The sequence below is a fragment of the Cryptomeria japonica genome, chromosome 6, assembly GCF_030272615.1.
Source record: "Cryptomeria japonica chromosome 6, Sugi_1.0, whole genome shotgun sequence".
Classification (NCBI taxonomy): Eukaryota; Viridiplantae; Streptophyta; class Pinopsida; order Cupressales; family Cupressaceae; genus Cryptomeria; species Cryptomeria japonica.
The window spans coordinates 107,817,483-107,843,677 of record NC_081410.1 but is presented as its reverse complement, the minus strand read 5'-3'; the positions used below and the strand labels follow the sequence as shown (position 1 = coordinate 107,843,677).

The 26,195-nt window shown below is 38.6% G+C and overlaps 1 protein-coding gene across 1 annotated transcript in view; it reads left to right on the top strand.

Moving 5' to 3' along the window:
• LOC131030542 (uncharacterized) overlaps nucleotides 1-25,463 on the top strand; it is a 96,242-nt gene extending 70,779 nt beyond the window's left edge. The window contains exons 3-5 of the mRNA XM_057961399.2: nucleotides 23,852-24,134; nucleotides 24,422-24,708; nucleotides 24,884-25,463. Of these exons, the coding sequence (XP_057817382.2) occupies nucleotides 23,852-24,134; nucleotides 24,422-24,708; nucleotides 24,884-25,358 (1,045 nt within the window). The 3' untranslated portion in view covers nucleotides 25,359-25,463. The remainder of the gene's footprint in view (nucleotides 1-23,851; nucleotides 24,135-24,421; nucleotides 24,709-24,883) is intronic.
• Nucleotides 25,464-26,195: the final 732 nt, after the last annotated feature.

Sequence of the window (26,195 nt, the reverse complement as noted above, 5' to 3'; positions counted from 1 at the left end):
TGATTTTTGCATTTTTTACGTTCAACTCCTTCATCTCCACGTTCAATATCGATCATTTTAATGGGTCCTCCGAATTAGATCATCTTGCATGCGTTCATGGGTGCCTTTTGGATGTTTATCGCCCTGGTCCCTTGGAGAGGGACAGGAGCGATCTCCATATTTTCACGCTCACTATGCATCTTCGACCTTCGATCTTTCATTGTAGAGTGAATAACATCCTCCAAACGTCGTCCCTTGCCTCGCTTAACCTCGCCTTGTTTCGATTTTGGAGGAATATGAGCGCTTTTGATAGGATCGCCCTGGTCCTTGTCCAAAGGACAGGAGCGATATGAGCTTTTACCTTGATTAGCAACGTTTGGACGTTCAAAACTCTTGCATGTTATCTTCAAATGATGGCTTGAACCTTGTATAACCTTGTGAAGTCTTAACTTAGTTTGAACTTGAAGCAAAATAAAGAGTCCAAAGCAAATCGCCTTGGTCCCTTGGAGAGGGACAGGAGCAATATGGTCCCTAAGTCCATTTTGGCTATTATTTAACGTTTGAAATCTTCATGCATCACCTTTCTATCTTTCCGTGGACCCTCTAAGACCTTGCGAAATCTTGTCCTTACGTAAATCTTGCACACAATGACCAATATATCTAACATCGCCCTGGTCCCTTCCTGAGGGACAGGAGCGAACTAGGTCCTAGGGTGCAAATCTCTTCATTATAACGACCTTTGAGTGCCTGTGCTTGATGAAGATGCCTTGAAATGTCCTTTGCCACCTTGTCTTGACTTGGATCGGCTTCAAACTTGAGTGAAAAGCAATATATTCACTATATCGCCCTGGTCCCTTGGAGAGGGACAGGAGCGATCCTCCTTTTGTGGCTCTTATTTCACTTTGTCAGGTTCTAAATTTATATTCAACGGACTCGTCATACTCCACTCCATTCGTCCATGCCTTAACATTGCTTGTAACTTAGCCAGAAAATCATTTATACCAAAAATCGCTCTGGTCCCTTCCTGAGGGACAGGAGCGAACTAGGCCTTTTGGGACCCCTGTGGACGTTTTAAAATCTTCAATTTGTATTCAATGAGTTCATCTCATGCTTTCTCTTGCCTTTTGAACGTTAGCTTGCCTTGATTTTAGCTCGGATCTTGCCTAATGAAGGAAATCGCTCTGGTCCCTGGGAGAGGGACGAGAGCTACAAGGTACCTCGCCCTGGTCCCTTGGAGAGGGACAGGAGCGATTTTAGCATTCTAGGTCATTCTCCTTCATTTTTGCATCTCAAATTATATTCATTTGGCAAAGCATCTTCCTTTGGACCCTTTCAAATTGTTAAGTCATCGAAATCTCGCAAGGACAAGGCGAAATTTGATTTGTAGCTCCGGTCCTTCACTGAGGGACAGGAGCGATTTTCCTCCTGGAGGCGTTTCGGTGCTCATGAAAATCTTCAATTTATATTCAATGGAAAGATCTCGCCGTTCTCCATCACTTCCAATTTGAAATTCGTCTTGACTCTGCAGGAGTAGTGAGATATTTGAAAATGAGCTCCCGTCCTTCACTGAGGGACAGGAGCGATTTAGCTCCTACAGGCCAAAATAACATGATTTTTCACATTTTAACACTTCACGAGGCGAAAACAAATCAATTCCAATGCCCAGGATCAAAATCAAAGAAGGTCAAAATTTGGTCAAAATATTCAATCGGACAAAAAATTCACATTTCACTTTCAATACTTAGACAAATTTAAGCTCTGCATCAACATTCCAATTGAAAATTAGACCATTTTGGCGAATTCATTGCATTCAAAATTTGCATCCTAGAAAGGAAGCTCAAAAACTCTCAAAAACGACTGGATTCTGGCCTGAAAAGACAAAATTTAAAACCCTAAGGCTTGACCCTAAATCCAGACGACTAACTAACTAACAAAATCCTAAAAACGAAAGCAAAAACAAGCGAAAAACAAGCAAAAAGAGGGGGTCCCCATTTGCGATGGGGCGATGTGTGAAATGATCACAACAGGGTGTAAGAGTGAACTTTCATCAATTAAAAATATTATGCTTCCAGTTTGTTTGTTTGCAAGTTTCTAGTCATTGTTTAGTGCAAACAGATCCTACTGCATAGTCACTGTTTTGCAATGCTCCTTTACTTTGTCAGGAGATTCTAATAATAAAAAAGCCATAACTTGGTTTGAACCTCATCGGGCTTAACAAACTAACACTCAGTTTCACTGTTTATAAGTTGTAGTATCTTTTCAAAGTTTGCAGCAACAAAGGAACACAACACATGATACATTAGACCCAAGAGTGTTTTTTAGCATTCATCGCATGGAATTTAACATCTACACATTCAATTTGAGAGATTCTACCTACACATTTGGCCAACTACATGTTTCATCAAAACATTGGGCTTTGTGCCACCTTGAGGTTGGCTGACATCATTCACAAGGGTTGGGGCTGATATATAAACACTCTTCGCAATCATTTGGAAGCAACGTGAATGCAAAAATGAAAGTGAGAGACAATTAGAGTGAGGATATGGAATTGTGTTATAATATCATTCAAATTCTTGTAATTACATGTTTGTAATCAAATAATTAGGGCCTAGCATGTTGGAAGTTGGTGCAGTTGTTAATTTTAGTGATCAGACTGAATGTAAATAACTGAAACTGAAAATGCAACACATAAAAGTACAAAACAACACAAGAACAACACAACAGTACCCTGGGAAAACCTCCCTCTTGGAGGAAAAAACCCAGCAACAAGATTCAGATCAGATTATATTAATGTCAAGGGATAACCAAGTACAAATTAGCCCACTTAGGGCATGAACAAACTGACTTATCTGAATCTTGAATTCTGATCCAAATTTGATTTGTCCTTCAATCTGATGATAATTGCCACCCTTGACTGGATTCACTCAACTAGAATGAATTCGCTATTCTCCAAAGTGAGTTTGCTGACCCCAGAGTATAATGGTAGGCCTTCAATGTATATTCACTGTGTCTTGAATTGCTTGCAGATTAAATCGCTGAATTGGATGAATGCATGAATGGTGTATAGGATGGATTACATCGCTTTATTTATATAGGAGATACAAGTAACTTATTTGCCTTAGTCGGCTATAATGAACTTGGTGCCAAAATACAATAAATTCGAATTACAAGTTACATGAATAGGTCTTGACCTATCATGTCATCACAAGTTACATGTTGCCTTAGCACGTTACACCCAAATAGGACCAGTCTCATATGATTACGAGTTACATTATTGTAATCGCTTCAAGTTATTTAAATTTTAATTGCCACTAGGCAACATTAAAATTTAATCAAGTATAATCCGAACTGGCTATTTATTTTCAACACTTCGTCTTAGCTAGGGAGGATTATCATATTGTAATAACACGGTATCCATCTTGCATTGCCCGCAGAGGATGGGTCCACCTTGCATTGCCCGCAAAGGGTGGAGGAGGTCTTTCACCTCAACCTTCTCTTGAGAAGGATTCAATGCCACCTTGCATTGCTCACAGAGGGTGGAAGATGCAACTTAGTGCACCATTGGTACTAAGACTCCCTTTCAACCAAAGCTGTGTTCTCAACAACTCCAAGTCTCTCTCTGAAGTATTCAAACTTCACATGAGCTAAAGGTTTGGTGAGAACATCTGCAATCTGCTCATCAGTGTTGACATAAATTCAGCTGAATGGCACCTCTTTGTACCATATCACGAATATAGTGATAATGAGTTTCCACATGTTTTGACTTGTCACGAAACACGGGATTAACAGACATCTTAATACAACTCTGATTGTCACAATGAATGATAGTGGGTTCCCAAGGTTGTCTGAACAACCCAACAAGAAGCTTGCGAAGCCACACTGCTTCTCTTGTCGCCACACTTGATGCAATGTACTCAGCTTCTGCAATACTTAATGCAACTGAGGACTGTTTCCTGCTGGCTCAAGAGATAATAGCAGAACCCAAACTAAAACAAATTCTTGAAGTGCTCTTCCTAGCGGTTACACTTCCTGCCCAATCAGAATCGGAGTAGCCTTCCAAGGTGATGATAGTGTTGATTGGATACTTCAACCCGTAGCCAACTGTGCCTCGCAAATATCTTAGAATATGCTTGGCTGCAACAAGATGAACATGCTTCAGTTTGTTCATGAACTTGCTGAGGGCATTCACTGCAAAACAAATATCCGGTCTAGTGTTAACTAGATACATCAAGGATCCAATCAGCTGTCTGTACTCCGATGGATCTGCAAAATCAGAGTTAGCTGCAAATAAACTCAATTTCTTCAAATTAGTTTCCATAGGAGTAGACAAAGGTTTGTAGTCCATCATTCCAAACATTTTCAATGTTAGTTTTTGGCAATCAGATTAGCTGTAATTAACAGAAAATAAGAATGCAAGGTAAAGTAAACACATAACAGCATAACACACAAGAACACAACAGTACCCTGGGAAAACCTCCCTCTTGGAGGTGAAAAACCCAACAAGAATATCTTAGATCTGATTAATAATAGGCGCAAAACCAGATTACAATTTAACCCTTCTAGGGCATAACACAAAGTAACTTATCTGAATTTACAATTCCAATCAGACCTGATGGAATCGCCCCTAGCACAAGAATTCGATACCTTGTAGCAGATTTGGCAGCTTGAGAAGGTTCGATAGCCTTAAAACAACTTCGGCAGACCTAGAATGATATTTGCCCAGTTAGGAGAACAGTTCATTGACTGAGAGGTCAAATTTGCTGCCTTAGAACAATGCAGAAGTAACTTGCAGATGATGATCGCTGTTAGGTAGTTCCCACATAGCAGAGATAGAAATATTCGCTTGATAGATTGATGACTTGTGATCCTCAAGTCATCTCACATATATATGAATTCAAGTCTACACTAAACCTTGGTCGGCCTTATTTAATTTTGACGCCAAGTTACCATTAAATTCAAATGCCTTTCATATGGTATTACAAGTTACATGAATAGGTCTTGACCTATTTTGTGTTTACAAGTTACACATATGTAATTCGCCCAAATAGGGCCTGCCCTAATTCAAGTTACATAATATCCCAAATAGGCCCATACACAATAAATTTTAAGGCCGAAGGCCACATTAAAATTTACCAAGCTAGGTCGGCCCAATCAAGGGATACGACCTAGCTACATTTTCAACATTCAGTATATCAATAGTATATTTTCCTTGACTAAGGATGATTTCATTAGATCTTTGCCATACTTCTAAACCTAGAAAGTAATGCATTATGCCTAGATCCTTCATTTCAAATTCTGTATCTAATTCTTTCTTACATTTAATGATGAGATTATCTTCACCGGTTAGAAATAAATCATCCACATACAAAACCAGAATTAGCATTTTACCATCAAATAATTTAAAGTAAAGGTTAGAATCAGCATAATCCTAGACTAACCAAATACTTATCAATTCTTTCATACCAAGCTCGAGGAGCCTGCTTGAGGCCGTAAAGAGCTTTCTTCAATCTGCACACATGAGATTCTTAATTATGAATCTCATATCCTTCTGATTGCTCGATATAGACTTCTTCCTCAATGACACCATTAAGGAAAGCAGTCTTTACATCCATCTGATGTAACTTCCAACCATTAGATGCATCAATAGCTATAATAGTTCTAATAGAAGTATATCTAGCAACAGGTGCAAATGTTTCCTCATAATCTATACCTTCCTTTTGAGAAAAACTACGAGCTACAAATCTAACTCTATATTTCTCAATACTTCCATTAGCAGTATGTTTAATTTTAAACAACCATTTAGAGGATACAACAGACTTACCTTTAGGTCTAGGCACAATATCCCAGACATCATTCTTGATGATGGATTGATATTCTTCGTCCATGGCTAGCTTCCACGCTTGCTGGTTCATGGCTTCTTCTACATTTGATGGTTCGGTCTCTATAATGTTGCACATCATTTCCACATAGTTGGAGAGCTTTTGAGGTCTCTTGCTTTCTCTGAATGTTCCTTGGGGAGATGCAAACTTTTCGACTTCTTAGATGGTGTTCCTAACCCAAAGTGGTCTCTTCTTACTAACTGCAATGTCTCTAGGTCCATCAAAAGGATCACACGACTCAATATATTCAGAAGGCTCAATAGACTCCCTCTGAATCTCGGGGTTAGTATCAACATCCATATCTTGATTTCCATTAAGTTCTTTATCATCATCAACCAAGGAACCTTTAGATTTCTTAAGAGCAATATTTTCTTCAAAAGTTACATCTCTACTTACCTCAATGTACCTTTGTCCTGGGATGTAGACTCGAAATGCTTTGGAAGTTTCACTGTATCCAACAAGGATGCCCTTGTTTTCGGATGGCTCTAGCTTATTTCTCTTTTCCTTTGGTACATGAACATAGACAGGGCTTCCGAAGATCCTTAGGTGGCTGATATCAGGTTTGACTCCAGTGAAGGCTTCTTCAGGAGTCATGTTCTTCAACACTCGATGAGGGCATCTATTCTGAATATATACTGCAGTCTTAGATGCCTCAGCCACAAGGAGGTTTGTAGATCCTGATTATGAATCATAGCTTTAGCTGCTTCAACAATGTATCTATTCTTCCTTTCAGCCACCCATTTTGCTGAGGATTGTAGGGAACACATAACTCCCTCTTAATTCCTATCTCTACACAAAAGTCATGAAAACTACTTGAGGTGTATTCACCTCCATTATCAGATCTTATCACTTTAATTCTTTTTCCAGATAGATTTTCAACTAAAGCCTTAAATTCTTTGATCCTACTTAATACTTCATTAGATTCTTTAGTTTTTCAAAAAGTAAATCTAAGTCTTTCTAGAGAAATCATCTATGAATATATCATAGTATAAGCAAGTACTAAGTGAAGCAACAAACATAGGTCCACATAAATCAGAATGAACAAGTGCTAATTTTTCTTTAGCTCCACTTTCACTTTTATAAAATGGACTTTTAATGTTCTTACCTAAGGCAAATCCTTTGCAAGTATCATCATGAAATTGACTAAGTTTAGGCATACCTTTGACCATCTTCTCAAGTGAGGGAAGTGCTTGGAAGTGTAAATGACCAAGCCTCCTGTGTCATAGTTCGTTGATCTCAGGAGCCTCATGAACGAGAGCTTGAAAAGGTTTGGCTGAAAGCTTGTATAAGCTATCATGTCTATTACCAATGACACAAGCAGATTTAAAACTAGATTTCTTAGGCCACGCAAGTACTTTACTCTCAAAAAATGCTAATTGATAACCCTTATCTTCTAGTGTAGAAATGGAGATAAGATTCTTTTTAATTCCAGGCACAAAAAAAATATCACTAAGATGTAGAGAGATACCAGAATCTAAATTTAATGAAGTAGTACCGAAACCTCTTACCGAATATCGAGCATCATTACCAATTACCACATGAAGATTGGATTCTTTCTCTATCAAGTTTGAAAGATGCTCTTGGTAGCCTGTGATGTGTCTAGATGCGCCGCTGTCGATCAACCATGTGTTGCAGTTAGTTGGTACATTGCATGACAAGGCAGAGCTGAAGAGGAAGTCTTCATTGTTCTTCTGTTCTGCAACCTCATTGAGATTCACTTCTCCTTGCTTGAGCTGATTTTGACATTCCTTCGCATAGTGACCAAACTTGTCACATCTGAAGTAGCGAATGCATGAGAGATCTCTTGGCTTCTTCCTTGAATCATGACTTGCTGAAAGTCTGAAATCTCTATTCCTCTTGAAGTTGCCCTTTTTCCAATTTCCACCTTTCTTCTTGACTGATTGGGCTGCAAGCATGTGATGATCTCCTCCATGAAAGTTCCTAATTGCCCCCTTAGCAACCAGCCGAGATTCTTCTTGGATGCAATCTCCCCTCAATCGTTCAAACTTGGGAAGCTCAATCCTCACACTGATTCCTTGAATGAATGGTTCCCAAGTTGGGGAAAGACCATTAAGGGCAGTCAAGGTAAGATCGCTGTCTTCAACTTCCTTCCCTACTGCTGAAAGTTGATCCTTTAAACCAGTCATTCTCATGAAGTAGGAAGTGATAGATTCCCCTTTATCTAATCAGATGTGGGAGAGTTGATTCCTCAAGGCAAGAATGCGGCTAGTGTTGTTGACTTCATACATCTTCTCAAATGTGCTGAACATCTCTCTAGTGGACTTCATCTTGGAGATAGATAACATAATATAGTCTTTGACAGAATCAATGATCAACCTTCGAGCTTCAAAGTCCTTCTTCCATTCTTCCTTTTCTTTTTCATCACTATGTTCTTCAGCATCCTTGCTAACGTATTCAACAAGATCATTCAAGGCCATCATCATACGAACCTTCCAAGAGGTGTAATTCATAGAACCTTCCAACCTGTCTTGAGCCCTAAGAGAAGAAGCCATGCAATCTAAGCTTTGAACAGTAGGTTAGACTGAAAGACAATAAAAGATTGACAACTATTTACGAACCAAGCTCTGATACCATGTTAATTTTAGTGATCAGACTGAATGTAGATAACTGAAACTGAAAATGCAACACATAACAGTACAAAACAAAACAAGAACAACACAACAGTACCTTGGGAAAATCTCCCTCTTGGAGGAAAAAACCCAGCAACAAGATTCAAATCAGATTATATTAATGTCAAGGGATAGCCAAGTACAAATTAGCCCACTTAGGGCATGAACAAATTGAATTATCCGAATCTTGAATTCTGATCCGAATTTGACTTGTCCTTCAATCTGATGATAATCACCACCCTTGATTGGATTCACTTAGCTAGAATGAATTCGCTATTCTCCAAAGTGAGTTCGCTGACCCTAGAGTATAATGGTAGGCCTTCAATGTATATTCACTGTGTCTTGAATTGCTTGCAAATCAGATCACTGAATTGGATGAATGCATGAATGGTGTATAGGATGGATTACATCGCTTTATTTATATAGGAGATACAAGTAACTTATTTGCCTTAGTCGGCTATAATGAACTTGGCGCCAAAATACAATAAATTTGAATTACAAGTTACATGAATAGGTCTTGACCTATCATGTCATCACAAGTTACATGTTGCCTTAGCACGTTACACCCAAATAGGACCAGTCTCATATGATTACAAGTTACATTATTGTAATCGCTTTAAGTTATTTAGATTTTAATTACCACTAGGCAACATTAAAATTTAATCAAGTATAATCCGAATTGGCTATTTATTTTCAATAGTCACGGTTAGGAGGGACCTCAATGAGATCTATCCGGGCCGTGCAGCAAGAGTAAACACAATGAAAGCAAGACAAAATGATAGAGGCAATGCAGAACTGAATGAATTAGATCATGACAACTGATTACAAATGGCCGATAACATCCGGGCTACAAGATTCGGCTCACTGGCCTACAACATACATGCTGAGTTATAGAATCGGTCAACTCCGGACCTCTAAATCCTAAGATATATCTTCTATCTTCTCTCCAATCAATTATGATGCTTAATTACATCGATTTATATGCTCAAGAGAGATCCGCATCGACGCAAGAGGGATCAAATGCCGAAGAACAAGATCAATTGTGAAAACCATTAGGTCGGCCTCCGCCAAAGAGAATCCTTCGGAAAATCCAAAGGATGAAGTGCGGATCAAAGGGAAGGTCGGCCACACACCAAGGAACATTGGAATCGATGAACTGAAGCTTTGCAAGCTACGGAAAGGATCCGCAAGATTCACCAATGGCAAATAGGTCCAAGCGGCTCTGGTGTTCTAAGCCAGAAAACTGTCTCGGAATCCAGAAGCGATAACTTGCTAGAAAAAGATCCAAATGTCTTGCGGTTCAGCAATAAGGAAGATAATCATGATTACAAGAAAAATCCAGCTCCGCAAGATCCAGTGAGTAAATGCAAGAAAATGTAGAAAGAAATGCTGAAACTGAAAAACAGAAAACAAGCTGAAAAGAAATGTTTTTGGTTGATGCAAGATTGCCAAGAACCAAGAATGCTCTTGCATCAGAAGCCCATTGTAGCAGATTGTAATTCATTCTTGAATAGGAATCAATAAAGATAATATCATTGTTTTGAGTTTGCTGCCATGTAATTATGAGTTGTCTAATTTTGCTGCTTGGTTGGATAGTCCTTAGTTGGATCCTCTGTCCATTATTGCATCACCAAGTTACATCATTAGTTGTAGCCTGCCACGATCAATACTTTGTAGCAAGTAGAGAATTTACACATACACAGAGGAGAATCCTTCTTGGATCTGTATGCAGGGTACAAGAAGACAAGGACAAACCTTCTCACCCAGCGCAAGAGACAAACTTTGTCAAATTCTAGGATCTGCAATAACATGGGATATCTCTATATTATTGTTTCAAGTCTACCATGGCCCATGCCATAATTTAAATATAGCCCCAAACAAGAGGTCACCAATTCGATGAGGAACCCTTGTTTATGCACTGCACATGGCACCGGGAGTAATAATAACTTCATTCTCGGCTCAAGTCACCAATGAGATCAGTCATATTGCCAATGACTCAAGAAATGCATTGGGAATTTGTAAATTTTTATCGTTGCCTGCAAGAACACAGTCTAAAATTTCTACGTGTAGTTCAACCACCGGCATTAAAACCACCTCAAGCATGAAGAGATTCCATAAATTACCACCATGCTGAAAATAAACTCAATGAGCATGTGTACCATCTTGGGAGTTGTTGCATCAATTTGCAAGCTTAAGAAATAGTCTACATGGCATGTTGAATGTCTTAGAACTGCTAAGGGTGAGCATGCATGATAAACGGTTTCATACCAAAGTGAGAACCATGGCCAAGGCTATGTTGGAACATCACACCATACATTGATAGTCTTGGTGAAGACGTGCAGATAAAAGAAACATGAACCAATTGCATTGAAGTCACAGTTCAATAAAATTAGATCAGTTCAACCCATGAAAGGTCAATCCACAAGCATTGAAAAAGAATCTTTTGCCTCACAGATGGGTGGGGGTGCACCAAGGAAATCCTGCATCACCATGTCAAAATGTTGGGCCTGCCATCACCACCAAGGCGATGCATGGCAAGCAAAGAATGGGTTGTGGGCCCACAAGAAAATAGAAAGGTACATGGGGTCCATTGACAGGCATAGTGATATGAATTAAGGTATCTATGAAAATAGAAACAAGGAAGAGACATGAGACCACCCTTGGAACCCCCATCGAGGCATGAAACATTAACCCTGAGACAATTTGGGCCAATCCAATGATGCTGTCGGATTCACTAGCACTGAAACTTAAAGGTCTAATGCTTATGGGCAATACATAGACCAAAACATAGTCAACATGACATGAACAATATTAAGACTAATGCTTGGATTCAAACCTCAACCCCTAATATAAAAGTTAACATTTGAGGGAGCTGCTCCTCTTTGAAAGTAGAGGAAGATCATCCTTGCCATGATGGTTTATCGAATGTTGCAAGGTTTTGTCACTATCCATTGGGCAAATTGATGAGAAAAGCATAGTGACAAAATTATCTGCTAACAATTTTTGGCAACTCCGCTAGGGATCAAAGTGCCTTGTGCCTTCGATTGTCAGAAATCTTAAGGTACTGTTGACGTGTATTTTGTACACAATCATACACAGAATAAAATACCCAAGGGTACCTTATTCTCTCTTGAATAAAGTCTCTAACTGCTGAAGATATCGCAAGAAGGATCAGTTAGGATGACTCCAATGTTCTTTTTAGTAGGGTCTCTACGTGTGGATAAGCACCAGTGGTCGTTGTGATTGCTGTGTCATCAAGGGGCCTTACGTTTCCGAAGTAGAATTTCCTAAACTAAACAAGTTCTTAAAAAAGATCAAAAGAGTAGGGCTTGTAAGAGATCTAGTCTAATCTAACCCTAAGAATGACTCAATGTGGACGAGACTTGGCAAGATTCTACCAACTTCAATATTGCCATAAAATAACAACTCAATTGAAATTGATGCGATCTTCTAAGGTAACAAATGATTTTTCAATTCATCAAGGATCATGGACACTACCACAAAGGCACATATCCAAGATACAATAACGATTGAAGGTTTAAATGATTCAAGTTTATCCAGTTGACCATGCAAGGCGTTCCTACAATCAGCAAGAAGCTAGTGGTTTGGAAAATGAATCTCACCGACGATCAAGTCCAACACTTTGTCCTTCACATTAAAACACTACTTTGATTGAGAATGATTCAAGAAAGTGAACAACCATGAAGATAACCACAAGAATTGCAATAAAACACCATAACTTCAATATTATATTGATCTCAAAGCCATCATGAACAACAATTGCTTGAAATTCCTTCTTCAAACTCAATCTTGCTACAAATCAAATTGCTAATCTCTAATATCTCTCTAATTCTCTAATTTCTCCTTAATCTCTAGTTTCTCTAGTTACAAAATGAAAAGAAATGAGGGTATATATAGCATCCTCAATTACAATGAACGGTCCAGATCAAAAAAAGATCAATGGCCAAGATTATGACACCTAAACCCTAATTAGGATTTATTACAAATAGCCCCCTTTTTACTGAACAATATTAAATGCATAGCCAAATATTAAATTTGGCACAAAAATCTAGGAGACAGACCAATGACAATTAAGGTGCCATGTCATCTATAACAATCTTTCTTCTAGAATCTTATTCCCTTTCCAATGCTCCTTTTTAGCATATGCAATGAATCTGGATACGATTCCTTCAATCTCAACAATTGGAATCTCGGGAAGATTCCTCATTCGTTCCTCTAAGTGGATGACCTGATCAAAAGCCTTGAGAAGAGCAGCGTCCCATCCAGGTTCAAGTTCTTTAGTTTTCTCAATCAGGAGCATGGTAGCAAACATCTGGTCCCGTTGCTCATCTGAGATGACATTAGCATCTTTGCAAAAGATGACCTTAACTCTTTCCTCCAATTCCTGCAAATCCACATCTATCTCAACTTCAATCCTCCTGCCAAGAATAGTACGTAGTACTTCAAACACTCTGTCCTGGATCGGGTGGATAACCTCCTCAACATGACTGCATCTAGTATTGATGTCCTCGAAGAGAATTTCCTTCATCTGGAGTAAGGTTGACCACTGAAGTAAACTATGAGGTCCTCCATCCATTATCTTTTCCTGTACTAGGACCTTCCTTGATGTTTGTCTGATTACTTGCAAGACAGGAATGATAACATCTTTAGTTTGAGCAAAGGCGGCTACTGTTATCATCAAGTTGTGGATGATCTCAAGAACCTGGATAGCCCTATGAATGGTCTGCATCATCCTTGTTGCAAATTCCATGGCAACTGTATGAGATTTGTCGATCCAAGAGCTCATAAGCTGGACCAAACTCCTGACTCTCTCTGCCTCACCAATTGATTGAAGGGGAAGTGCCTGCATAGGAGATACTGCCGGATCCTGACGTCCCAAAGGTTGATTGAGATGGCTGAAGTATGCTTCGCCATGCACTGACCTCTCTCTCAAGCTTTCTATTTTTCTCCATTTCTTCCCTAAGCTTGTCTTTCAATGCCTTAAATGAATCGGTGGGCTCATCTAGTGTCTGCTCGGCTGTGAGTGGACCTAGCTCAAATGTCTCTACATCATATTCTTCTGCGAGGATCTCACCTTCATACTTGTCTACTGCCGGTGTAGCTATCTGCAATTTCCTGGATCCGGTCTCATCTCTGATCATCTTGGACATCTTAGTAGCCTTCCTCTTCTTTGCGACTTCCTGGGAATGTCCAACAAGGCTCTCTAAATCAATCACACTGTCTTCGTCCTCGATCACAATCACCCTTGTTAGTCTTTCCTTTAACCAATCTGGGATGGCAGATCTTGTTTCTTTAACCTGTATTTCCTTAGGCAATGTTTCTTCTTCTCTGGGAGGAGATGTCACTTCATTATCTTCCCTATCTTCATGTAGCTCATTAGCTTGGAGAGATCCACTTGGTGACCTTCGAGGTGCCTATCCTTCTTTATCGTTCTGTACCATTGATTCCATAGACTCCTCTATCTCAGATGTCCTCTTCTCTTGTCGAGAAGATGTGTCGGATGAACGATCTCAGTTGGCCTCTTGCTTCTTCTTGGAAGATTCTCTTTTCTCAGGTCTCTCTTTCCTCTTTGAGCCTCTAGGATGGGGATTGCCTTCACTTACGCTTCGAAGGTTGCCTTCGCTTGTATTTCTGGGATTAAGATTACCTTCACTTACACTTGCTCCACCCTCGGCTGGCCTTTCCTCCAAGGTAAAAGTCATAGCTATGCCTTGCTCTCTCAACTTCTGATGCTGCACATCAACCCATCTGTGAGTACAAGACAAGACTGGAGCCATCAAAGCATCTAGGTCCACAACCTCGGGTTCATTCCAATCTAGCTTCACTGATTTGCTTTCTCGATCATAAGACGATTGGAGATGTCTGCCACTGTCCTGAGCTTGGTCGGCCACTCTGTAAATCTTGCATTTCCTGATGAAGTCTAAAGGCAATCTAGAATGCATCTTTCTCTTTACTTCAAGATCATCCGAGAGATTCATCATAAAGTCTTCTATTTGAAATTCATGCTTATATTTTCTACCGAATATCTCCTCTATATACCCATAAGGATCAAAGCTCTCTCTCAAGGCAAAGAATGAAAATGAATACAAAGCTAACTCCTTCTCTGCATCATCCATGGCTAGAGCATTAGGACATACCTCAACTGAATTCCCTAATATGATAGGCACAGGAACTCCATTTCCATGTCTGTGTCTGAATGTCTTCGCATAAGCTGCCAACTGTCTAGTTACCTCAAGCAACACTATTCTGTCTGTTGGATATCTCGGCAACATGTATGGAGGTTAAGGACATCCATGAACTCGAATATATGTAAATTTCGGAAATTGGATAAACCAAGCACCGTACCTCTTTACTAGCTCTTGTGCATCCTGAGATAGCCTATTGTGAATCCCACCTTGCAACGTCCTAGTGATGTTCATCGTGAAGGTATCATCGACTAACTTGTAGTTACTTCCTGGCGGATGATGCAAGTGAACATAGGAATCACAAACTCTGACCTCTCCGGGTCCTCTTCCAATCACTCCTCTGTGAGGTAGTCCTGCATACTCAAAGCTCCTGATCAAGGCATATATAACGTATGAACTCATGTGGAAAGACTTGGTAGCCTTCAGTCTCCTTAACTGTACGTCCAAGCAATGGCTAATCATTCTAGCCCAATGAATTGTTCCTTTTCCCTGAACTATCACTTGGATGAAGTAGAACATCCACTTCTCAAAATAGAAGGCTTGAGGGGCCCCTGTGATTCGGTTGAGCAGTGTTATCAAATCTCTGTACTCCTCCTGGAAGTCAATCCTATGTGGTGTATTCGGAATCTTGCTCAGGCGAGGACGACTCTTAAGTAACCAATTCTTATTGATGATGCTTAGGCAAGCATCTGGATCATCTTCGTACATGGACCTGGCTCCTTCTATGCTTTTGTAGATCATATCTCTGTGCTCCGGAAGATGGAAAGCCTCACTTATAGCTTCCTCCGAAAGGTAAGCCAAAGTGTTTCCTTCCTTGGACACGATCGATCTGGACTGTGGATCATAATGGCGAGCACACTCGATCATCAACTCATGGCACTGGACTGCTGGAGGGAAGCCGGCCGCCTTAATGATGCCACTTTCAATTATCCTCTTGGCGACAGGTGATGGCTTGCCAATGTAAGGAACCTCTCGAAACTTCTTCGTACTGAAGTTTCCCAAGTTGGTATCTCCAATGTTGCTCCACTTCAACACGATCTTGGTCTCCAATTCTTCGTTCTTTTGATCTTCCTTCATGAGAGCTGGACGACTGGTGGATGCTCCCGCCTTCGAGGTCGCCATTGTAACACCTACACAACATTTCATAATAAGAAATAGATTTTGCAATGTATAAATATAGATTAGATTAGAGATTAAATTTTAGGAAACTTCATGATAAGTCTTTGAGTTATCATTTCCTAAATGCGATTGAGCTATTGAAATTTCAAAATTTCAAAATTCAAAATTTCAAGATAAAGACTATGATCAATATTCAAAAATTAGACAAGGGATCTTCGCCATACCTTTCTTGAGAGCTAACTCTAAAAAGATGCAAAAATATGAAATTCGCCTAGGCAAAAAAAATCGAAGTTTGAAGTATCAATGTGGTCCTCCTCTAGCAAAGGCGCCTCCTTTTATCAACTTCGCCAACTTTGGGGTCTTCCAACGCCTTGAAGGCAAATTCGCTCCACTTGAACACAATTCGCACTCCCCTTGATGAGATTTCGCACTTCCTTGTCTTCTCCAAAATCGCATGCAACAATGATGATTAAATGATGATTCAAAATGAGATATCACACCCCCTTTATATAAGCGCTTACCTCTTCAATCCCCCATAGGCTGACTTTTGAAATAGGCAAATAATAAATAAATTTCAAATAAAAAGGAAGGCCGACTTTGTAAAAAAATATGGAAAATCAAATCTAAGCGCTCTCCCTTTTTATTTAAATTAAAATGCCTTCGTAATTAATTTTTTCGATTTTTAAAAGGCAAAATTAATTAATTAATAAATGTTTCATGCGCTATTTTAAATGCTAATTTTAATTGAATATTTCAAGTTTTATCGAAATTAAGCATTTAATGTATTTCAAAAATTTATTGGCGCCAAACACATGAGAGATGTAAAGGATACAAACCATATCGCTCTGGTCCCTGGGAGAGGGACAGGAGCGATTTAGCATTTTGCTCTTGAATTTCTCGCCTTTTACGTTCAAAACCACTTCCTCTATGTTGAAACTGGCATTTTAAATAGGAACCTTGAGCTTGATCGATTCAATGTTGTAGATGAATGCCTCTTAAGATCATTATCGCCCTGGTCCCTTGGTGAGGGATAGGAGCGAACTTTGCATTTACTCCTTGGTCTTCGTCTCTTTAATCACCAATTTATATCACAAGGCAAGTAACAACTTTATTCATTCATTCCACGCATACTTTACTTGTCTTTTACAATGCAAATTTGATATTTGAGTGATTATCGCCCTGGTCCCTTGGTGAGGGACAGGAGCGAACTTTGAATTCTAGCTCAAATTTGTCATCTTTTAACCTTAACTCCTTGTTTATCACCTTTCAAATGACATTTCGGATCTTGTGTAACTTTGCTTTGATGTGATCTTTGGAAGGAATGATTGATTTTATGAATATCGCCCTGGTCCTTGACTGAAGGACATGAGCGATTTTGCCTCTTTGCTCAAGTTAGTCACTTTTTGACGTTTGGTTCCTTGCTTATCATCTTCTCAAAGACATTTTCGACCTTGTGCGACCTTGCCTTGACGTGGTTTTTGAAAGAAATGACCAATCTAGTGAATATCGCCCTGGTCCTTGACTGAAGGACAGGAGCGAACCTTCGTTCCTTGGGCTCATCCTTGTTTATATCAACTTGCAATTGTCTTCACAGTGTAAAATAGTTCCCTTTATTCCTTCTTGAACATTTGAAATGGGAGTGGCAAGTCAAAATTACACACACTTGTACATTTCGCTCTGGTCCCTAGGAGAGGGACAGGAGCGAACTTGGGTAATTTCATCACTTTTGCGGTCTTTGACACTTTACTTTCTCTTTGAGGTGTTCCAAACATCATTGCCCCCTTGTACCTTGGCTTGGAGTGGTTTAAACTTGGAGGGAAATATTAGATAGCCTTGATTTCGCCCTGGTCCCTGGCTGAGGGACAGGAGCGAACTTTCACTTGTAGGCTCATTCGTGCTTTGCCAACTTTCAAACTTGTTTTCAACGGACTCATTATGTTCTCCTTCATTCACCTTTGACATGGAATTTGCTTCATCTTGGTGAGAAATTTGTCTAAGGAGAAAATCGCTTTGGTCCCTTGGAGAGGGACAGGAGCGCCTAGGACAATATGGGCTTCACTTGGCGTCTTGTAATCTTCAAATTATCTTCAATGGATTCGTTACGCCCCCTTCTGCTTGCCTCAAACTTAACACTCACTTGATCTTCGCCCAAAACTTGTCTTTCAAGTAAATCGCTCTGGTCCCTGAGAGAGGGACGAGAGCTATCACTAAAATTCGCCCTGGTCCCTGGCAGAGGGACAGGAGCGATTTTGCTTCTAGGGCCAATTTTCCTCATGATGACACTTTTAAGTTATATTCAACTGATAAAACACACTTTCTTTGTTCTCCTCAAATCGCGAAATCGTTCAAATCTTTCAAGGACAAGGCAATTTTGAATTTCAAGCTCCGGTCCTTCAGTGAGGGACAGGAGTGATTTGTCTTCAAACTTCAAAAATTTGCCATTTTCGAATTTCAAAATCTTTAAAACTTTCAATTTACGTTCAACTGCATCTCCTGGCGACCCTGCACAAGGTAAGTGAAACAAATTAATAACCAAGATGCATAAAAATATGATTTTCGCCCTGGTCCCTGGCTGAGGGACAGGAGTGAACTTGCTTCCATAGGTCAAAATATCAAGATTTTAAGACTTCAGTCACTTCACAAGGCATAATTAGGCTATTTCCAATGCCCGGGATCAATTATCAAAATTTCCAAAATTTGGTCAAAAAATCCAATCGGACAAAATTCCTTGATTCCATCATTAACACTTAGGCAAAATTTGGACTTGCATTCAAAATTCCGACTGAACCTAGACAGACTTACTTGACCCCCTAACAGATTCACCTTATTTCAAAATTTCAACCTACGCAAGGATGCTCAAAAATCACTCAAAATTGACTGGACTCTGGCTTGATAACATCAAAACGGAAACCCTAAGGCTTAACCCTAGTCCAGACGACTGACTCACTAACCCAAAACCCTAAAAAGCAGAGAGAAAGACAGGCAAAACCGAGCAAAAAGAGGGGGTCCCCATTTAAATGGGGCGATGTGTGAAATGGTCACAACAGGTACCTCCCCTAGGATGGAGGTTGGTGGCTTTGTTGAAGATGAATACCAGAAGGCCTTCATGAGATATCGAGAAGTCCTAAAAGATTGGGTTCCAGCAAGAAAAGAAAATGAAATGGATATCTCACTCTTTATACCATCATTTAGAGAGAATCCAATCATTGAAATTGTAGGAGATTTGACAAAAGAGGTACAATTCTTGAAAGATTTTTATGGTCCTATGCCATTCTAGAAAAGAAAAACCTCACCACAAGACCTAAACAAAGAAGAGAAAGTATGTGAAAAAGAAGAAACTGGTGACATCAAGCATGAGCATGGAAATGATCTTAAAGCAATATCAAACAACAATCAGCAAAAAGGAGAAAAAGATTCTAGTAATTTTCAGCCTTTTGAAGTTCTCATCTCAGATGCATATTTGGGAGAATCAGTGCAACAATTTATATTAAAGAGCCATATGAGCAGTTACAAGATCAAGATATTCGAGGTATTACAAAAATCATTGACATTTTGACTCTCTTTGTGAAAGATAATATGGGTATAAGCAATGTTGAGGAAAAGATGTGTCTCATGCATCCCATTGTAGACAAGAATAACCTATATACCCCTCCTATTCATGAGGAATATCTTGAATCCGTATTTTTTTTCCCACCCATGCCTCATGCCTCTCCTATAGATGAGATAAATATTATACTGATGTTGTTGCTTATTTCTTTAAGAAATCTTCCCCCGTCTTACCAAAAATTGACTGAAGAGGCTCAAAATTTGTTCAACCTGTAAATGGTCACATTTAGCCTTTTCTCTTCTCTCCTTCCTTGTAAATAGTCCATTTTGCTTTCCAAATTTTGGTTTATCTTTGTTTTGTTTTTCCTTCAATAAGGTTACAGCAGCTTTGCAGCCTTCCCCTTTATCTCGAATCAGCCCCAGAAATAGAATCATTCCTAACAAGAACAAAATTGATATGCTTATCGAAAGTTGTTTCAGTCTCCCATTGTCCAATTCCGTTGGTATCAAAGAAGCAAATGAATTCCCAAAAAATAAAGGGCCTCATAGGTTGAGATGGTGTGATGCCAATAATGACTTACAAGCCATTATGGAAAATGCTATAGGTGGACCTCATGATACTGCAGATGACAATTTATAAAGAAAGGACTATGATGTAAACTCTAAAATGGATTCAATGGTTAAAGCCTCTTTTGCTTTGGAGTAGTAACTAAACTTTCATGTGACAAAATGAGAGCAACCAAAGACAACCCAGAAGTTTAAGTGGGTAATAGTGGAATGACAGACACAGATTTTTCTCAATGGAGAACAAGGCCATCTTAAACATTGAGTCTCCAAGCAATGTGTGGAAATTTTCAAATTTGGATACCCATAATAAAAAGGCTCTAAGTTCGCTGGAAATGACGTTATTGGTATTGATTTGGGGTCAACAAATTCATGTATTGCAGTCAGGGAAGGAAAGAATCCCAAAGTAATTAAGAATTCAGAAGGTGCAAGAACAACACCGTCTGTAGCGACCTTTAATCAAAAGGGAGAGGTTCTTATGGGTACTCTTACTAAGTGTCAAGCTACAAATACTGTGTTTGAAGCATAATGATTGATAAGAAGGCTCTTTGATGATCCGCATATATAGAAAGAATGAAGATGGTTTCATACGAAATTGTTAGAGCAACCAATGGTGATGCATGGATTGAAGTAAATGGGATCTAGTCAGATTGGGGCACTACATGCAGTTTGGCAGTTCTTGCAGGCTGCTTTAGTGCTCGGTTAGTCACTTTGATATTCAATTTCCTTCTTGAATGGAGTTCCAGATTCCTTTTGGATATTTGTAGCTATATGTGTTGGCAGTATTATAATTGTTGCAATTTTTTTTTATATTATGTGTTTGAGACTTAGGGCGAGATTCTTGAACAGATTGAAGCATCATTAAAATAACTTTTGTATAGAGAATGACTTCTTGAAGATTATCCTCTTGTTGGGAATGAAGACGATATGAGACTTGTTAATCTTTCCCAGAAAGCATATGTATGAAGAATGCCTGGCTTCTTTCACCCATAATAATCACTGTGGCATAAGTGGCAAAGGAATCCAACGAGCAATGTAGAAACACATGGACAGAAGTGTAAACGTCCCAGATTTTCTATCACCCTCAAATGCATAAACATGTATGGTTGTAGAGTTTTATAGGAAAAGCTCAAAGACAAGCTTTTTCTGCCACCAAAGTTCAAATGTTGAATATGAAAATCCAATCAAAAGAATTGAAAGATATGATTGAGAGGCTTGCACACAAAGTATCATGAAAAAGTGAGACCAATGTCCATGCCATTGCTAGTACCATTTTAAGCTCCAGGTCTGGTATGATTAGAAGATAAGGCGAAGGCGATTGAAGATATGGATATGGTAATGGTGGATCCAAGGTACGTTGGATATCATAGTGAAGATGATACTCCAAGGCGAAGTCGAGTTAGACCATTTATATTCTGTAGAATTGAAAATGAATCAAAGAAATGCGGTCTCATTGCAGAGATTCAAAGATTTCCAATAAAGCATGACAGCTGAGTTACATAACCACTTCAAAGAAGCATTCAGATGTGGATACGAGGAACTTTATCAATTGGAAGTGCTTGTTGCGGAGCCTAAATTACAGAAAGAGGTTATCTTTATACTCACTACTATGTCAATAGCGCCAGGTGTGAAAAGTATTTTATAGGTGATGCTGCAGAAGGTCAATGAAGTTTCTTGCCACATCCATCAAACTAACACGAGGATGCATTGAACAATGACCATGTAGCTCAATGGATAAGGCATTGGAGCGTCCCAGAGATTCTGAAGTTCTCTGCATTCATATTCTGTCAAAGAATGCAGTCCCCAATCAGAGCCAATGTTACCTTCAAATTTTAGCAAATCCTAGGTAACCCTCCCATGGATATAATTTCATAAATTATTTTGCATTAGCATTTATATTTAATTCTTTCAAAATTTAAATATTATAATATTATGCAAAGTAATTGAATGTCAAGTTGTATGTGGGTAAAATCAAGTCACATAGTTATTATCTTCTAGGTGAATTAATTATTTCAAGATTTAATTATTGTATGTAAAATGTCCACAAAAGTGAGAAGACATACAAGCGAGCAAATTAATATTGTAAGATAAAATTATTGACAAGGAAAGTTGCGTAAAAGGAAGTTACGGGTAGTTATCCAACTACTTCACGTGTGGGTGAATTCTTTAAATGGGAAATATTTTATTGTAAAGAGGATTCTCTTCTCTACGGAAAAAGCTTTGTAACCAATTTTATGCTATATTCACAGTTGAGATTTATACTTGACAAAATTATTTTCTTTCCCCATGAATTTTATTCTCGAATAGACTTTGTGTTGTTCTGAGTAACAATGGGCTGTGTATCACCATTATGGAGGGATATTGATAAATTGTGCTTTATCAATATTTGCAAATATTTATATGAAGATTTATAAAATTATTGACAGACTTTGTGTTGTCAGTATTTACATATATTTTCTATTGGCAAGTATTTATTTCATTTTCCTCATTATCTATACCAAGATTATTAATAGACTTTGTGCTATTTAGTATTTATAAATGTTCATATTTTATTTTGGCTGCAATTGTTTATTTCTTGGAGAGGAGAGATTATTTTAGATATAAAAATTAACATTTGAGGGAGCTGCTCCTCTTTGAAAGCAGAGGAAGATCATCCTTTTCATGATGATTTATCCAATGTTGCAAGGTTTTGTCACTATTGATTGGGCAAATTGATGAGGAAAGCATAGTGACAAAATTATTTGCTAACAACTCCACACATGAATCCCTAGTGAAAAGCATTTCTGATCGGTTGTCTATATAGGGTCTACCAGTGCATAAAAGCACATCAAATTGGCATACAGAAAATAGTGCCAACACATGGGATAGAGGGCACCACATTAAGGGCAAAAATCTACAATCTAGTATTTGATGTCAGGTTCTGAAGTACGTAAAAGTTTAATTGTTGTTGAATGAAGTTTGGCGAGATCTTTTTTAATATAGTATCTGTGCATAGATGCTTATGGGTTTTTTCATAAAGTTTGGAGAGATTTATTATAACATGTATCTGTGCAATAGATGCTTAGGAGGTTTTTTCATGGTGACATTAGTTAAGCTAACTCATGAATAAATTTCCCATGTTGTCAGAAATTAAGTGATTTAACAATTCCGATGCTAATCCAAATAATCTAATGACTAATCCATACATTATTTTCCTATATTTTCTTTATGTTGATGAAAATTTGGAAATATAGCCCTAAATTCTTTATAATTGAAGGCATTCTTTTGGCAACCCTTTTGTGAACTGTCTTATTTCTATAACAACTTCAAATTTTCCAATTAGAGCTTTTCCATTCCAGTTAGAAATCTTACATCTGATTGTATTGATTAGTTCTCAATCACTTATAGTGGTATTCTTTGAGTTTGATCATTTTGAAAGCTGTGGTTTGCTGGTTTCTGCATCTTTTACGCTATTTCCACGATTTATTTCCTGGAGTTCCACATTCTTTGATATTCCATTTTTCTTTTCTCCAAATTCCTCTGCGATTAAGCCTATTTGCCAATCTTTTGGTATGCTTAGGAATTGCTATCCCCATTCCATTTCTCTAGATGTAATTTGATTACCTCCTACTGCTTCCATCATCAACCTTTTCCTCTTTTGACCCTCTTTGTTTCTCCATTTTTATTTTGCAAGTCCTCAATCTCCTTTTGCTTGTGCATAATATAAAATTTTAATATGAAACTTGGTGTGTTCCTCTGCATTTTCAGTTTGCAGTCCATAGTATTCCATAAAATGAGAAAATTTTATACTCTACAAAATTCATCTAGCAAAAGACAAAAATTTTAACTTTGCCGGCTGAATTTGATGGTTTGTTTATCCATCAACTTTGACCTTATTTGCAAGTTGTCTTCGTTTAGAGGATATTCACTCCTGTCTGTTGATTTTCAGGTATTTTGCAGACCTTCAGCAAGAACTTGCAAACTATGACAGGGTCCTATATGAAATGATTACAGATAAGGACCCTAAGCAATCAAATAGAAATCCAAGAACACGTTGGATACCACCTAAAAGGTTACCAGGAGCCCGCTATCAAGAGTTCGATATTATGGAATTTATTGAGCGTTCAATGGCATCTAGCCTTGGTTTATATGATCAGTTAGAATGTCTAGATTATCAGAGGGATAATTGGTATAATGCAGATCTTGATTATCGCACATTCGAGCTGATGCAGGTAATATTTTGCTCTCTCGAAGTGTGTTTACACTAAAGTTTTCCATGAGTTGTTTGTCTACTTCTCCTAGCCATCCAGTCTTGTCTTTTTGCTCAACTCAAATAATGAAGGGCCAAGGCACAATGTGGTGATAGCTATAAATGCTATTTGGATCACAACAGCAATCAAGGATGTTGGAAAAATGTGGCTTACTATTATTTCTTTTGTTGTATTTCTATCTGTGATAATCAAGGATGTTGGAAAAATGTGGCTTACTATTATTTCTTTTGTTGTATTTCTATCTGCAGCATGAAAGAGGTGAGAACTTGTTCATAATTGCAAGGGAAACGAGTGCTATTTCTAGTAAGGAGATTACAAAGTCTATATTTGAACGAGAAGATCTTGATCCATGGAAATCAAAGCTGTTGTGGGTGGCACGTTTTTTTCCTATGCCACTGGCGGGGTTGTTTCTAATAGAAAGCGTTTGTGGATTTTCATCTTCACCAATTGGTAGATCCCCAGAGATGAAAGCTTTATTTCACCTTGATTTAGCAACTGCAGTGAAACTGTTTTTGGCAAAACAGATAACTTCAGAGTATGCACCAGGTTCCTTACCTCAGTTTGTATAAGCGGAATGATCTGAAAAATGTTTCTAGTTTATTCCTGCAGAATTTTCAACTGTCTTATCGCTAGTTTTTTCTTTTGTTTTTGCTATAAAAAGAGTTGAATATATTGTGAAGGCTTTAGTAATTCTGTAATACATTTTGAAGGTTAACTGAAGGAAAATCTAAGTGGGTGAAGAATTCTGTCATCATTGGGGAAAGGAACAGAGTTGTAATGGAAGAGTTGCGAGCAGCAATGAATGATGGTTGCCAGAAAATAGCAATACTATATGGAAGTGGGCATATGCCAGACATGGATGAACGTTTGCAGACAGAATTTGGCCTTGTACCTACCCAAATATCCTGGAAAACTGCATGGTCATTGAAAAATCAGAAGACGAGTGGTCAGAAACAGCTTCCTCCTTTCTTGAGTGGAATTGTCAAGACAATTGGCTGGCAACTAAATAGATACCAGACCCTAGCATTGCTGATCTTCTCTTTGATTCTTGCAGTTGACTTGTGGCTTTGGGAGGTTGTCTTTAGTTCAATCAAAGATGGGTTAGATTGTTGGGAAAATTTAATGTTAGTGTTAACATGGTTGTTTAAATTGGTATTATATGTGTCATTAATATTAAGTTGTTGAGAAACAACTTAATATTGTTGTTAGTGGGGTTGGTTATAATATTATGTATAATGTGTTGAACGAAGATGAATAAGAGAAGCCTATTATTCTGTGTAATTTTTTTTAGATTTCGATAAACTTCAACCATATTTCTTATATGGTAATAGTGCTTGATCGTTTCTGTGCCTATCACGAGTTGATTCTTAATTCATCAGAGTTATCTTATGCACCAATTATTTAACGATGAGGAGGAAATATTGGAATATTGAGTTCCGTAAATATTGTACCACATCTTTCCTTCAGTGGTGATCGCTTGCCGAGGGCATTGTGTGGCGGCCCAATTTGATCTGGGTGCGATTTATTGTTGAGAGCAATTCTTATTGGCTCAAGTCTTTTGTTTCTGGCCGAGGCTCTATGGTTATCATTCCCTGATCACTGCCTGCAGGAGCCATCTTTGTGATTGATTTCAGTTTCCATTTATCTGCATTATTCTTGAGTTTTCTGCTGGGATATCCTTCTACCGGCCTGTATTCCACTTCGCTGCCTATGTGAACACTTTGTTCATTGGGTGATAGGTAGCTCCGTTGGTTTGTTTGGAGGATCTTCTTCCGCATCGGCTCATACCTGGACCGAACCCGATACTTCTTTGATTTATTCCAATATCAATGAATTTGCTACGATCCACATTGCCGTGCTCATTGCATTGAGGAATTTGGCCATCGTGTCCTTTCTGTTGAAGCAATGTTTTGTTGGATCGATCTCTTTCTTGCAGATCGCGATTGAGGCGTTTGCTGGCGAGGTACAGGTTGTGCTCTGTTACTGGCGACCCATATGCAATCTGTTTTCTTTTACTTGCTT